At 50.9% G+C, this 15,540-nt stretch overlaps 1 protein-coding gene across 1 annotated transcript in view; it reads right to left on the reverse strand.

Annotated features, from left to right (window-relative positions):
• RIPOR3 (RIPOR family member 3) overlaps positions 1-11,307 on the reverse strand; it is a 67,813-nt gene extending 56,506 nt beyond the window's left edge. Inside the window, exon 1 of the mRNA XM_080684015.1 lies at positions 11,139-11,307. Coding sequence (XP_080540141.1) covers positions 11,139-11,141 — 3 coding nt within the window. The 5' untranslated portion in view covers positions 11,142-11,307. The remainder of the gene's footprint in view (positions 1-11,138) is intronic.
• Positions 11,308-15,540: the final 4,233 nt, after the last annotated feature.

The raw sequence follows: 15,540 nt of genomic DNA on the forward strand, positions 1-15,540 counted from the left end.
CATCCTTGCGATGCAATCCAACAGCAAAGATCCCCCTCCCGGGTCAGGAGTGTTTTTCCACCCGGAAACCAGAACAGTTCATCTGAGTTTCTTCACCCTTTGTCCCAAGACGCAAAAATGTCAGAAATGTCCCCCCTCTGGCCTGAGGGACACGATCTCGCCCTCGTGGTCCATTTCCTGCACCAGCTGAGGGTCGGGGTGAAGACCACTGGCCGGAGAGGCAGGACAGTGTGTTGGCTCCTGCTGGGCCATGTGCTTGCTGTGGGGCGCACGGGGGTGGGGGTGGGGTGTCCCTCTCTGGGTGCCAGTTTTCTTAGCTGTAAACCGGGGGTGATAATGCCTGGTCATCATCTCACAGATTAAGCTGGAGCAGGTCATACAGGGCTGTTTTCCTCTGTCTCCCCTAAGGGGTCAGCAACGTGAGAATCAGGCCTCTATCAGTGCCTCCCCAGACCCTACTTTATAACGCGGGGACTTGGGCTGTGGGTAAATCAATTTGTGTCCACGGAGCACCAGCTGCATGCTCCATGCCATGCCAGTTTCTGGGAGGTTACTTTTTTAAAATATTTTTATTGATTTCAGAGAGGAAGGGAAAGAGAGATAGAAACATCAACGATGAGAGAGAATTATTGGTCGGCTGCCTCCTGCACACCCCCTACTGGGGATCAAGCCTGCAACTGGGCATGTGTCCTGACCGAGAATTGAACTATGACCTCCTGGTTCATAGGTTGATGCTCAACCACTGAGCCACGCTGGCTGAGCTCTGGGAGGTTATTTATAACTGTTAACACTGATGCTTAGCAATACCAGCAGGAGCCACCATTTACTGAGCATTCGCTATGTGCTTTGCCTCTGTTAACTCTCACAATAAACCTGCAAGATACATATCATTAGAACCCCCGTTTTCCAGGGAAAAATCAGTTCAGCAGGAGTAACTTGCTCGAGGCCCCACAGTTCAGTTGGACTCCCTTTCAACTCTGCCTCCAAAGCAGACCCTGCTGCCCGCAAGGACCCACGGCCCAGTGTGCGGCTGCGGTGAGACCAAACCCCCCATAGATATGACATTCCTCACAAAAGCTTGTATTCCTAATGCCCGACACTGGGTCAAACAATCCATATGCCTTACGTCGCTGAGACCTCATAAAACCTTCCTGAGAAGCCATCGTCATTATTATCCTGTTTGTACAGATGAATCGAGGCCCAGGCGGTGACAAGGATGGTGGCACAAATAAGCCAGGAGCAAAAGCTGGCCTTCCTGACTCCACATATAAGGTTTTGCCCCCACCCTTTTCTTTTTTTTTTTTTTAATAAATCTTTATTCAGATTATTACAATTGTTTCTCCTTTTTCCCCCCATAGCTCCCCTTTACCCAGTTCCCACCCCACCTTCTGCCCTTACCTCCCCCCCACTGTCCTCATCCATAGGTGTATGATTTTTGTCCAGTCTCTTCATGAACCCCCCATACCCCTTTCCCCCTGAGAATTATCAGTCCACTCCCTTTCTATGCCCCTGATTCTATTATATTCACCAGATTATTCTGTTCCTCAGGTTTTTAATTCACTTGATTTTTAGGTTCACTTGTTGATAGATATGTATTTGTTGTTCATAATTTTTCTCTTTACTTTTTTCTTCTTCCTCTTCTTTAAGAATACCTTTCAGCATTTCATATAATACTGGTTTGGTGGTGATGAACTCCTTCAGCTTTTTCTTATCTGTGAAGCTCTTTATCTGACCTTCAATTCTGAATGATAGCTTTGCTGGGTAGAGTAATCTTGGTTGTAGGTTCTTGCTATTCATCACATTGAAAATTTCTTGCTACTCCCGTCTGGCCTGCATAGTTTCTGTTGAGAAATCAGCTGACAGTCGTATGGGTGCTCCCTTGTAGGTAATTAACTGTTTTTCTCTTGCTGCTTTTAAGATTCTCTCTTTGTCTTTTGCTCTTGGCATTTTAATTATGATGTGTCTTGGTGTGGTCCTCTTTGGATTCCTTTTGTTTGGGGTTCTGTGTGCTTCCTGGACTTGTAAGTCTATTTCTTTCACCAGGTGGGGTAAGTTTTCGGTCATTATTTCTTCCAATAGGTTTTCAGTATCTTGCTCTCTCTCTTCTTCTGGCACCCCCATAATTCTGATGTTGATACTCTTGAAGTTGTCCCAGAGTCTTCTTACACTATCTTCAACTTTTTGGATTTTTTTTTTTTGCTTTTTGCTTTTTCGGTTGAGTGTTTTTTGCTTCTTTGTATTTCAATTCTTTGACTTGATTTTTGTGTTCCTCTAGTCTGTTGTTGGGTCTCTGTATAATATTTTTTATTTCAGTCAGTGTATGTTTAATTTCTAGTTGGTCCTTTTTCATATCTTCAAGGGTCTCGTTATATTTATCGGCCTTTTCTAGGATATTCTTGAAAAGCCTTATAACCGTGGTTTTGAATTCTATATCCAGTCGTTTGTTTTCCTCCATTTCTTTAGTTTGTGATCTGATTCTTTGACGCCGCATTTTCACTGCTTCCCTGAGTTGGTAAGGTATATTTGTGTGCTAGGTTTCCAATATGGCCCAGTGGGTCTGCCTCCCCAGGTAACCTGAGGTGGACACTCTTGGTGCACCCCTTTGTGGACTATATGTACAGCCTTGTTGTAATTAAGTCTTGATTGTTGTTGGTATCACTGGGAGGAATTGACCTCCAGGCCAGTTGGCTGTAAGGATCAGCTGTGTCTACGCTGGGAGAAGTTCGGTGCTGGAGACAGCCTTATAGGATTAGACTTGCCAGATTGCAAAAGCCTCTGTGCTCAGCTTGGATGGGGTGGAGTCTCAGTCTTGCCTTCCCGTCAGCCTTGCCCTTGCGCGCACGTGTGCGCCTTCAGACCTCTGCCTTCCCCAGCTCCCGAGTCTCCGCCCGAGAGTCCAGACTCCCCCCACAAGAGCGTGGGTCCCCAGGGGCTCGCCTGGAACCGGGGTTCAGTGCAGTCAGAACTGCGGCCCAGTGCAGTCAGGAGCCTCCGACTCCCTTCCACTAGGGAAAGCCTGTGGCAACCTCCGCAGCCTTTGTGTGCACTGGCACGCGCGCGCCTTCAGTCCTCCGCCTTCCCCGGCTCCCGAGTCTCCGCCCGAGAGTCCAGACTCCCCCCCGTAAGAGCGTGGGTCCCCAGTGGCTCGCCCGGAACTGGGGTTCAGTGCAGTCAGAACTGGGGTTCAGTGCGGTCGGGGACTTCCTTCCCCCTTCCGCCAGAGAAAGTCAGCCAGGCTCTCAGCCACCCTTCCTCTCTGCGTGCACAAAGACCCTTTGCCGTACCTCCAATTCTCTGTGAGCTTTTCTCTTTCCTTCTAGTTGTAGAATTTTCACTCAGCCAGCTTTCCTGTGGTTCTGGATGGTGTCCGTTCTGTCTTTTAGTTGTAGTTTTGAAATTGTTGTGCGAGGCAGCAGTTTAGGTGCTTACCTATGCCGCCATCTTGGTTTCTCCCGCCCCCACCCTTTTCAAAATGGGGCTGGATACCATGGGTGCTAAATCCATGCAGACAGCCAAGGGTGTTGGGGAAGAGATCCTAGGGGGCTTCCTGGAGGAAGGGGATCACAAAGGATGGGCAGAACCTGCCAGACAGAGAGTTCCTCTCTGCAGACACCTGAGGGCATTTGCCAGGAACCTGGGAGCTGGAAGGCCCCAGCTCCATCCTTCTGAAACATAGCCCCTGGCACCTCATTCCCCCGAGGGACGCAGGAGGAATCTGTCCTGCCTCCCACCCCGCCCGCCGCACAGGCTTGTCTGCATGCCAGGCAGGGCTGGCCCTGCGCCCTGTGCACCTCTCTCCTATTCGTTCCTCGGGCCTCAGGAAGGAAGGTACAGAGCCAAGGTTATCGTGGGGCTCGCATACCTTAGGGGAGGGCTGGGTACACAAAGCACAGGTTGTTCAATGAAGCATTTATTTGCAATCACAAAAGACTGGACCCAATCTCACGTCCATCAACAGGAGACTGGATGAAGACACTCAGGCACAGCCACATACCACTCAAGGGTCAGCCGAGGAAGAGTGGGAGGGACATGGGAACACGAACAGCTGACATCTGGGAAGGACTTTACATGCACATGGGCAGGGCCTCATCCACGCATATTAAACCTTACATCAACCTCACGGGCAGGACCGTGATCATCACTTTAAAATGAGGAAGCTGAGGCGTGGAGAGGTCGAGTCCCTGGCGCCAGGACCGATGGCTGTAAGTAAACGGGGTAGCGGGGATTTGGGTCAGGCAGTGGGTGTCAGAGCCACGCTCAGGACACTCTGCCACATGGCCTCGCCCCTCCGCCAGGAGCACCCCAGCATCTGGGAAAGAAGAGAAACATGCGGACAACCTTCGCACTCCCATCCTGCACTGGCCTGACGAACGGATTGTGATAACTCAGATGCTGTGGTAGCCAATTTCTCTCTCCACTCCATTATGGCCAGTGGGCCCATTGATTAATTTTATAGCCTTTCCTGGAGTCAGGACAAGGAAAACGAAATGATCCGCAGGACCCCTTTCATCACCAGCAGCCGGGTTTCACGGTGGCGGTGGAGGAAGGAAAGAAAAATCAGTTTTTCCCCACTTTGAGCTCATCAACAGAACTCAAGGCCAGGCGGCCAACATGTTGGTGTTGAGAAAAGCTGTTCTCAAGCAGAACTAATTGGCAACAGAAATGGAATTTTCCCCAAAAAAAGGATAAACACGCTTTATCCCTGGGAATTACCCTGCAGAATAGGTATTCCAGACACGTTGTGTGCAGCGACCCGCATGCGGCCGGCAGCTCAGCCAGACGAGGCTAAAGGGGCCTGTGCTGCTCACCATTCAACCAGGTGGGCCTGCTCTGCACTAAAGATGCTCACGTAGGTCAACGGCCCAAACCAGTGCCGCCCAGAGGCGCATGGCTCTCCTCTTGCCTGGCATCACTTCCCTCCTCCAGGAATAGCAGCTGGCTTTGGGGTCCCCCAGACACTGGTTTGGCGGAGTTGACCGTCCCCTCCCTCCCCGCTCCCGCCCTAGCTCTGGGGACTGCCTGGCAGGCTTCTGCCAAAGAAGAGCATACTCCAGGGCAGTGGTCGGCAAACTCATTAGTCAACAAAGCGGCAAACCGCGGCTCACGAGCTGCATGCGGCTCGCGAGCCGCAGTTTCCGACCACTGCTCCAGGGCTATTTCAGGAATGGGCACACACCCTGAGAAACAATAGGCATGGCAGGGGGGAGGAAACACACTGAACGAGGCTTGTGGGAAGGGGAGCTCTGCCATTTTAGAGGTGCAGAGAGGCGGTCACACAAAATTCAAGACAGCAGCTACTGCCGAGGGGAGGAGGACATAAATGCATATAAATAATGTCAGCTTTCCAGTTCTCAGTGGGCAGAGGGTGTACAGGTGTTTTTTTATTTTACAACTGGATATGGTGAGACTTAGAGAGAAGATAAAGGGGGCCATTTGGGCGCCCCTCTCAGGGTCTCATGATGAGACGATGATTAATTCAATTATGGACCTGAGGTCCATGTTTTAAAGTCTTGAGGAAAACCACGAAGACAAGAGGAGAAACAGTCCAGAGATGGAAGACACTGACGACGCCTTGCCACACTAACAGTCAGCAGCTGTGCGACGCAGCAGGTTGTCTAGGACCAAACCAGAGAGGGTCAGACCTGCATTGCCACCATGTGCCCACCATCCAGATATCATTGCTGACATGTACACATAAGGAACTGTTTGACATTGAAACGGGGACTCAGAACTGTTGGACATTGAAATTGGGACTCAAACATTTTTTGTTATTATATGTTTATTTCTAGTCTGCAGAGGCAAGATTTTTTAAAGGAAAGAAATGGGGGGGAAAATAGATACAGAGGCAAAGAAGTATTGAACAGACTGTCAAACTACAGTGGGAAGGCAGGGGAGGTTGGGGGGGGGGGCTGTAAGAGATCAACCGAAGGACTTGTACGCATGCATATGAGCATAACCAATGGATACAAGACACTGGGGAGGGGGGACAGGTAAAGGCATGTACTGGGAGGTAGGGGAGGCCGGGGGGAGGTCAATGGGGAAAAAAAAGGAGACATATGTACTACTATTTGTAATACTTCAAACAATTAAAAAAAAAAAAAAGAAAGAAAAAAATAAATAAAGTCTTGAGGAAAGCTCTCGGTCCTGGATTTGGGGATCGGGGATCTACAGGGACCCCCTCCCTGGATAAGTGAGCAAAAGACATGAGGCCCTGAGGCTGTTCCCTCTGCGGTTAACCGGGAACAAGCCTCTTTGGTCCCTGGTGGGTAGAAGCGTCCAATGGCATGTTTGGAGGGATCGCATGCCCCCTTCCACCTGCAGGGTCTCCCCGCCCCTCCGTGGGGTGAGTGTGAAAGGCGATGCTGGGCCTGGTCCCGAGGAGGGCTTCCAGAAGCACTGGGTGGAGGACAGCACAGTAACAGCCACTTGACACTACAGAATCCAAGTCCCATAACCTGCCTGGCTCCTGGGTTTATCGGGACTCAGGTGAGGAAGAGGGTGTTGTTTCCAGGGCCCTCCAGCCCACCTGAGACAGACACTGACTCCCACTGCGATGCAACTGAAGGGCCACTCATTGGATGAGTGGTGAATGAAATACAGACATGCAGCTAGGCAGGGGTGGGCAAACTTTTTGACTCGAGGGCCACAATGGGTTCTTAAACTGGACCGGAGGGCCGGAACAAAAGCATGGATGGAGTGTTTGTGTGAACTAATATAAATTCAAAGTAAAGGAGCGGAGGGGAGAGCAAGAGAACCCTCCGCTCTTTCGGCTCCGCGGGCCGGATAGAACAGCCGAACGGGCCGGATCCGGCCCACGGGCCGTAGTTTGCCCACGGCTGACTGCTAGAGGCTCCCTAGGACTCTAATTCAGGATTCTCCCCAAAAGTCTGGCTGTCTTGTCACCCTTAGCAACATAGCAAAGCAAATATGTCCACAAGTATGTACTGAGTGCCTAGTATGGGCTATAGCATTGAATAAAACAGTCCCCACCCCACCCCTAAAAAAAATCCCTGCTCTCAGGAACCTTACATTTTAGGGGACATTGAAGAAAAGAAAAATATGTAGTATATTGGATGATGGATGATAAGTGGTGAAGAGTGAGCCAGTGGAGATCTGGACAATGAGTGCCCCAGGCAGAGGGGAAAGCAAGTGCCAAGGTCCTGAGGCAGGACTGTGCCTGGCACAATTGAAAACAGCAAGTGCAGTGAGGGGGAGAGTGAGGGAGATGAGCTCCAGATCCTGCAGGACCTTGTTGCCATGGCGAGGACTTTGCCTTTTACTCTGGGTGAGGTGGGAGCCAGGACAATGGTGTCCAGAGCAGAGAAAGGACAGGATCTGATTTCCTTTTAACAGGACCCAACTGGCTGCAAGTGGAGAACAGACTGTCAAAGCGGCAGGAGGAGAAGCAGAGACCTTGGTGAGGAGGCAACTGTAATGGTCCAGAGAAAGATGGTGGCCACTTGGGCCAGGCGGATGCAGTGGCGGTGACAGGAGGTGGTCAGCGTCCAGGTGGCGGGTAGAGCCGGTCAAATTCTTTTTACTGAAGAGTGGATGCAGCCAGGCTCTACTCCTGTGTTTTGGGATCGAGAAAGTTGGAGACCTGGTTAGCAAGTAGAGACGTGGTTATCAAAAGGGCTTTCTTCTTACAGCCTCCTGGGGCTCGTGTCATGCAGGCATTGAAAGGAATGGTTTAGGTCTTTGTGGGCTAAGAGGGAAAACACCCAGGACACATGGGCAAGTGAAAAAAGGAAGAGGCAGAGTGGAAGGGGAAATGTTCTCGCTTTTGAAAACCATGAATAGGAGTGAATGAATGGTCTGGGAGAACAGGCACACCTGGCCCTTAATTACCTGGAGTGAAGATTTAAACTCGTGATTGCCCTTCCTGCCACACAAAGTAAAATGATAATAAACCCCGTTTTTAGTTATTTTTTAAGTTGCTATGGCCCAGCCGGCGTGGCTCAGCATCGACCAGATTCCGATCAGGGCACATGCCCGGGTTGCAGGCTTGATCCCCACTAAGGAGTGTGCAGGAGGCAGCCGATCAGTGATTACCTCTCATCATTGATGTTTCCTCCCCTCTCCCCCTCGCCCTCTCCCTTCCTCTCTGAAATCAATACAAATATATTTTTAAAATAAAATGAAATAAAATTGCTGTGGCTGCCCTCTGCCATCACAACACACTTCTCTTAGCCAGTGTCCCTACCTGGGCCTCCTCCTTGGCCTGGACTGCAGGGAGGCGGAACTTGGAAAGGAGAAATATTTTCCTCTCGTGCTTGCTGACTTGGGAGAGCTGGAAAGAGCCCACCTGGCTCCTAAAGTTTCTAAAAATAGAAAGTTGTCTTAACTTTCCTATAGTTTTGGCTTAGCCCTTCCTTCTACTTGCGCCAAGATGCCGTTTGTGTTAGAGAATCGGTCACTCTGCGTGAAAATACAGGCTGGCAGGGCAAGACCTGCAGCGGGATGGAATGAGTGGGCAGCTGCCACTGAGGGGCCACCAGAGATGCTACCAGTGGGGACGACTCCTCCTACCCCACCAACCCCTGCATCCATTCCAGCCCCTGCTTCCATCCCAGCCCCTGCATCCATTCCAGCCCCTGCTTCCATCCCAGCCCCTGCATCCATTCCAGCCCCTGCTTCCATCCCAGCCCCTGCATCCATTCCAGCCCCTGCTTCCATCCCAGCCCCTGCATCCATTCCAGCCCCTGCTTCCATCCCAGCCCCTGCATCCATTCCAGCCCCTGCTTCCATTCCAGCCCCTGCATCCATTCCAGCCCCTGCTTCCATTCCAGCCCCTGCTTCCATTCCAGCCCCTGCTTCCATCCCAGCCCCTGCATCCATTCCAGCCCCTGCTTCCATTCCAGCCCCTGCTTCCATTCCAGCCCCTGCATCCATCCTAGAGATCAGGGCAGGGAGAGCAGTTTGGCTGTTCAGCTGAGAAGAGGAAGTTGAGGGAAGGGTTCCAAGGCCCAGTGCCTGGAGTCTGAATCCTTCTGGGTGAGGGCTGCGGACGGTCAACCTCAGGGCTTCTGAGATGCTGTGTGCCAGTGGTGGGCGGGTAAAGCGTTTACCATAGCTCCCCAGGAGAAAGTGTGTCTCTGTGTGTGTGTGTGTGTGTGTGTGTGTGCACGCACATGTGTGTACATTCAAATACTATATATGCACATACGCACGCACACATACACATACATGCATATACTTAGGGTTATTATACATTGTATTGACATAAAGGATGTGTAGCACACAATTTACAAATAAAAACAAAATTTACAATACCCCTTTTTGTAAATTTCATATCATCCATTGTTTCACACAGAACATTTTCATTGATTTTTCCCCCCTCTATTCTTGCATCTGTAGTCAACTTATGGATATAATGGATGCGCAACCATAGTTCTTCAGGAATGTTGATTGATATTTAATTTTACCTTAAGGAGTAAGACCACCATGATACAACAAAGAGCAGTCGAGCTTAACCCCTTTTTCAATGAAATGAGCAACTTGCTCGATGTTTGGTGCTATTCACAGTGTAACAGCTAGAGAGGCAACAGGCTTTTATGTTTAATCTGCTTGGTTAACTTTTTCTCCCTCACTTTCTCAAATCTAGACAATGAACAGAACACAAATCAAACCCTGCATCATACTCATTTGCCAATTCCCAAAATGTAAACACTCCCAATACGATCAGTATCAGGCTACCAACCTGACATCGCTAACAATGAAGTTGGGAAGAGACGCACCACAGCACACCGACATAGTATTCCCACCAGACAGCTACCCTGGATGAAAATAGCCTCAGGACCACAGGTAACATCATAGGTGCCAAGGTCCTTGCTTGCCCGGGACCGAGGGGGCTTCTGGGACTAGCCAATCACCCTGGAGCTGCGAACACCACTCCGGTCTGGGCTTGAGCCTAAGGCCGAGCCAGTTCCTGAAAGGACAGGAGGTCTGAGTCAGTGCAGAGCTGCTGCGGGATGGAATTTTCCAGGGAAGAGAAAACAGGAGGCCACATCTGGGTGCCAGGACCTCCAACTCTGTCCAGATGCCTGCCACCCGAGGGATTTCCCACCTGCCATGGCCCTGCTGTGTATTTCTTATCTCTTGGCTGCTGCGGGCCACAGCTGCAGGGCCGCATATGCAAATCGCCTGTGATAATATTAATGTGGGATGGGCGGGCGGTGGGGGGGGGGGGGAGGTGCATGTGGAAAGGACTGTTTGTGTTTCACAATTCCGTTTCTACAGAGGAGCAGAGGGGGCCCGGAGTGATTTGAAACACATTTTTGAAAAGGCAAAATAAAACTGGAACAAAACCTAGTAGAGACATATGCCACTCTTTCCAAACCCAGCTCTCCCCACCCCTGCCTAAGATTAACCCTCTTCTCTCACTACAACAGAGCAGCAAACACAGCAAATGACACTGGGTGGGCACACTTCATTCACACCAGGAGCCCTGCCCTCCCACCCCAGGACAGAGTGCCCCTTCCCTGGGCTGACATACTTCCAAGGAGCTAAAGGCTGCTCAGCCGGTTGCTTCTTCCTCTGTCCACATCTCTGCCTCCCTCCTCCAGACAATGCTCCCTCCTCCTTCACCCCGGCTTCCTGGGGTGATCATCACAGACTCAGAACACAGAATACTGGCTGTTAGTGAAAGTCAAGTCGGAAAACCGAGATCTGGTTCTCATCTCGGCCAGGGACCAGCTGTGTGTCCTTGGGCAAGTTATTCCACCTCTCTGAGCCTCTGCTTGCTCAGCGTACAATGAAGAGAATAATAATAATAATACCTCCTCTCTGGGGGATTGTGGGGTTCCCCAAGCTAAAGTTTCAAAATGCCTAGCACAGTGCCTGGTACACAAGCAGACACACAAGAAATAGCAGTCATAGCAAGACCCCCTTAAAGATCGCCTCGATCAGCCACTCCATTTTAGAGATGGACAAACGGAGGCCCAGAGAGGGAGAAGAACTTGCCCAGCGCCACACAGCGAGACACTGCAATGTCATCTCAGCTCCAGCGCGGGCTCCCTTCCCCGGCTTTGGGAGCTCCAGGTGGGAGGGTGAGGACCTGCTGCCCTCCTCACACCTCCCCTCCCTCCAGGGTCTGGTCCCCATGCCAGCCGCACCTGGAGCAGCCACTTCGCACTCACCATCAGCAGGTCTGGACCTTTAGCGCCCTGTCACCATCCTCCTGGGAAGCAGCCTGGTTGATCGCTATAGCCAGCGGGTTCCCATTCACGGCAGGACTCCAGCCAGGACTCGCCGCCTCCCAGGAGCCCACTGTCCCCGTGGTCTTTGCGACTGTGCGCTGCTGGCTCTGATAGAGCAGCCGGCTCTTATCTGGCCTGTGTCAGGGTGCAGGCAGCTGTGGAGCCGGGGTTCCAGGAAGCCTGCCTGGGGCGCCCCCAGTGGCCTGTGCCCCCGGATGCCGCCTGCCGCTCTGGACACAGCTGATTTGCCCGTCAGTGTCACTCGGAGCGCTGCCGGGGAGAATTCCATGTGGCCCCCAGCAGGCGGGGCCCCCACCCCTTCACGTCCCACCCCTCCACCCCCATCCTGGCAAGGGGACTGGGAAAAAAAAGGCAGCAAGTTTCAAGTCCACACGGCGTTTGTGGTCGTGTCCTGAACTCTCCGCGATTAATCCTGGAGCATCTGATTTCTGCTTTGCCTCGGAGGGGGGTGTGGGGACGCCTAGAAGTTTCTGTTTACTCCATTCTGCGGGGCTGCGTGCTAATCACAAACAGACAGGGACGCAGCCTCTCCCCTCCCCCCTCCCACCTTCTCCCTCTCCTTACCTTGCCACCTTCTCCTCACGCTTTCTCCTTTCCCTCCTTTCTTCCCTCTTTGCCATCAGTCCCCTCCTCAGACTGGGATTTGATCCTCCACACACCCCTTCCTCCGGTCCTGGGTTTCCCCCAAACCCCATCGTCCCCTCTGCACCTCCCCCATCTCCTAGGATGCGAATTGGCTTGGCTTTTCCCCTTTACATCTTTATAGTTAGTAGTCAGCTTCTTTTATTACCTTTTTCCTTTTTTTACAACCTAATTATTTCAGGGCTTGCGCCGCCACCCCCCCACCCCCCGCACACACACCCTCCCCTATTACATTTGTGTGTGTAAGACTCCTAGAACATGGTGTCTCTGAGTCAAGGGGTGGGGTCCCAGGCTCCTTTGGTCACCTCATGCATCTTGCTTTTTATTCTGCTCAGGGATGCAACCAGGAACAAAGTCCCCATTGACGGAGGCGGGCCCTGAAGGGCCTCCCAGCCTCTAACACCTAGAGACGAATTTCTCTCTGCCTCGCCTTGGCTTCTTTCCACCCTACAGCCACTGCAGACAAGAAACCAGGGCTAAACAGCCCCAAAAGAACAGAAACTGACACCTCCCACCCCACTCCCCCACACACTCATACCCTGAAGGGTAACTGGGCAAGAGCTTTGAAAACGGAAAGTGAGTGGAGGGTGCACCCAAATGTCACTTGTGCTTGTGCATCGGAGGCACACAAAGAGACGGAGGCACACAAAGAGACGTTTGCTACAAAACAATGGTTTATCACAGGAAACAATTGGAAATAGATGTCCATCAAATAAGGACTATTAAATAGAGCCCGGAAGAGTCATACTGTGGCTTACAAAGACTGAGGGGTGTCTGTTTGTAACAAGAGAGATGCATCTCCAAGATGTATTATTGAGGGCAAGGGGGTCAGAATGGAACATTTTATAATCCTGATTGTGTGACCCTCCCCCTTACACACACACACACATAAAATGAAATACTATGGAAACACATATGAAGCCAGGAAAATAGTCTGGAAGAATACAAACCAAACTGAGTCATTACCTCTGGGAGAGGGGGCGGCAAAAGGTTTCAGGGCTATGCTCTGACCTGTAATAGCTTCATTTCGAAAAATGAAAATGGATTTGCCTGTTACTCACGTCCCAACCAGCTTCCTTCTCTGGGGACACTGCACCTCACACAAGGAGAAAACCTCATCCCCCCATTTGCCTCCTTGGACCAACTCAAAGAATTCTGCACCCTGTCAGCGGAGAAATAAACAGCCGGCCTAAGGCGTGAACCCAGACATTCTGCAAACGCTCCAGTCGGATCACCTCGGGTTAGATGTTGGGACACCTTGAGCCAACAGTGACTTATCAGAGTGAAATTCCTTAAGAGCAGGGAGCTGTCCAGTTCTCCCGCAGCGGGCCAGGCCTCCTGGCAAGGACAGCAGATCCGTACTTGAAAGGAAAGGACTGGAGAGGGATGACTTCGTCTCAGGAAACCGTGGCACCTACTCTAACTTATAAAACATGAAAACCTTTTTGAGGCACTTTAAAGGAATACATTTGAACAAGTTCAGACAAAGGGCTACTGAGAAAGCACAGTGTCGATTGAGCCACGTTCCTCCCCCTTGCTGGCTGCACAGAGGACCACGTCTCACAGACAGGAGGGGCAAGCGGACCTTATATCCTACGCAGGGTGCATTCTCATGCGCTATGGTTGGGATTCTCCGGCACATTCTCTTGTGTTCTTCACTTGTCAAGAGGCAGCTTTATCTGGGGGAGTTGCTGTGGAGAAGACAAATGACATTCCCCATAGGCCTGAGCTAGTAGGGGCAGCCCCCTTCCCGCCCCCATCCTCCCGGGCAGAAGAAAGCCCCAGGTTTGGAACTCGGTCGTCGTGAACTTGGGGTTTCCAGCTGCCTGAAGGCCTAACATAGCCAGACCGTGCAGTTTCCCAGGCTCACATAGGGTGGTACCCAACAGGACTTAGTGACACACAGACTGGGCACCAGATATAGTGGGAAAGTCATGTTAAACCTGGGACAATGCTCTTCCAATTCCAACTGGCCTCTGCCTTGAACATCACCCACCATTTACTAACCTGCCTTTTTAACCAAGAGAAAGCTGGCCTTAGGCTTTCTTCACTCAGTGGCCAACAGCCTCCAGTTAGAATTGTGGTTTCCCATGGACACTTTCCAATCTTTACATTTTTAAATTTTAAAAGTGACTTTACCAGATAAGGAAAAACTAACAAAACATGGAATTTAGTTCTTGATAATCCTATATAATAAAAGCCTAATATGCTAAGTGTGCATCTGTTCATCCATTCAACCAATCAAAGAGTAATATGCTAAGGATATGCTAAGGCCACTCAACCACTCGCTCTAACGTGCACTGACCACCAGGGGGCAGAAGCTTCTACAAATTGGTTAGCTTACTGCTGGGGTCCAGCCAATGGGGACTGAGCGAGATGGGCCGGACATGCCCTGGAGCCCTCCCGCAATCCCTCCCCAGCCCCAATTGTGCACCGGTGAAATCCCTCGACCTGTCCTGCGCCCTCCCACAATCTGGGACCCCTCGGGGGATATTGGAGAGCCGGTTTTGGCCTGATCCCACAGGCCAGGCCGAGGGACCCCACTGGTACAGGAATTTGTGCACCTGGCCTCTAGTGTATCAATATTGGTGCATTCATTGTAACAAATGCTCCATAACATGTAAGATGTCAACAGGAAGGGAGACAGTGAGAAACTGGAGACACATTACATAAGAATTCTCTGTACACTCTTTGTAACTTTTCTTTAAATCTAAAATGATTATAAAAGTGAAAGTTTATTTAAATATTTTAATGGACCTAGAAAATAAATAATTTCATGTTGTTGTTCTGTTTTTTTAATCCTCACCTGAGGATATTTTTCCATTCATATTTAGAGAGAGTGTGAGAGAGAGGGAAAGACAAAGGAAATATCTATGTAAGAAAAACATGTCGATTGGTTGCCTCCTGCAGGCACCCCAACCAGGGCCTGGGTCGGGGAAGAGCCCAAAACCGAGATACATACCCTTGACCAGAATCTAACCCGGAACCCTTCAGTCTGCAGGCTGACGCTCTATCCACTGATCCAAACTGGCTAGGGCCCATGTTGTTGTTGTTTAATGTATATATGGAGAGAAATAGAGAGAGAAAGCAAATGTGGCAAAAATATTAACAATTGGTGAATCTAGGTGAGAGGTATTTGGCTATTCGTGGTGCTATTATCTCAACTTCCCAGCAGGTTAGAAATTTGTCCAAACAAAAAGCTAGCAGACAAAGGAAATCAATTTAAAGAGAAATATTAAGTACGTAAGAGCCCAGGTGGCAAATGAATTTGGCCAGGTGGCGGCTGAGCTGCTGGCACTTCAGGCTAAGAGGTGCCTGGCAACGAGGTGGATCTGTGACGACTCCAGATGACCTCCCTAGACCCTGAGCGGCCACACTCACCACTGCGGCCCCTCCGGCACACACTTCCAAACCACACAGCTTTTCTAACACTTCCAAACGATTTCCCATCTCTACCCATGTTCCCTCATGAGGTGAGCAGGGAGGTGTCATCGTCCCACACAGCCAGGCTGGGTGTTTGGCGACAGAGATGAGTAGAGAGGAAGTGTTCCGTGTGGACAGGTGTGTCGGGCCATCTGCACCGCAGCCCAGGTGGTAAGTGCTGTCGTCAGAGCAGTGGGGAGGGGCCTCTGCCTTTGAGAATGGAGGGGAAGCCCCGGGGGAGTGTGTCACCAGGGAA

This window comes from Plecotus auritus (assembly GCF_963455305.1).
Source record: "Plecotus auritus genome assembly, chromosome: 8".
In the NCBI taxonomy this organism is placed as follows: Eukaryota; Metazoa; Chordata; class Mammalia; order Chiroptera; family Vespertilionidae; genus Plecotus; species Plecotus auritus.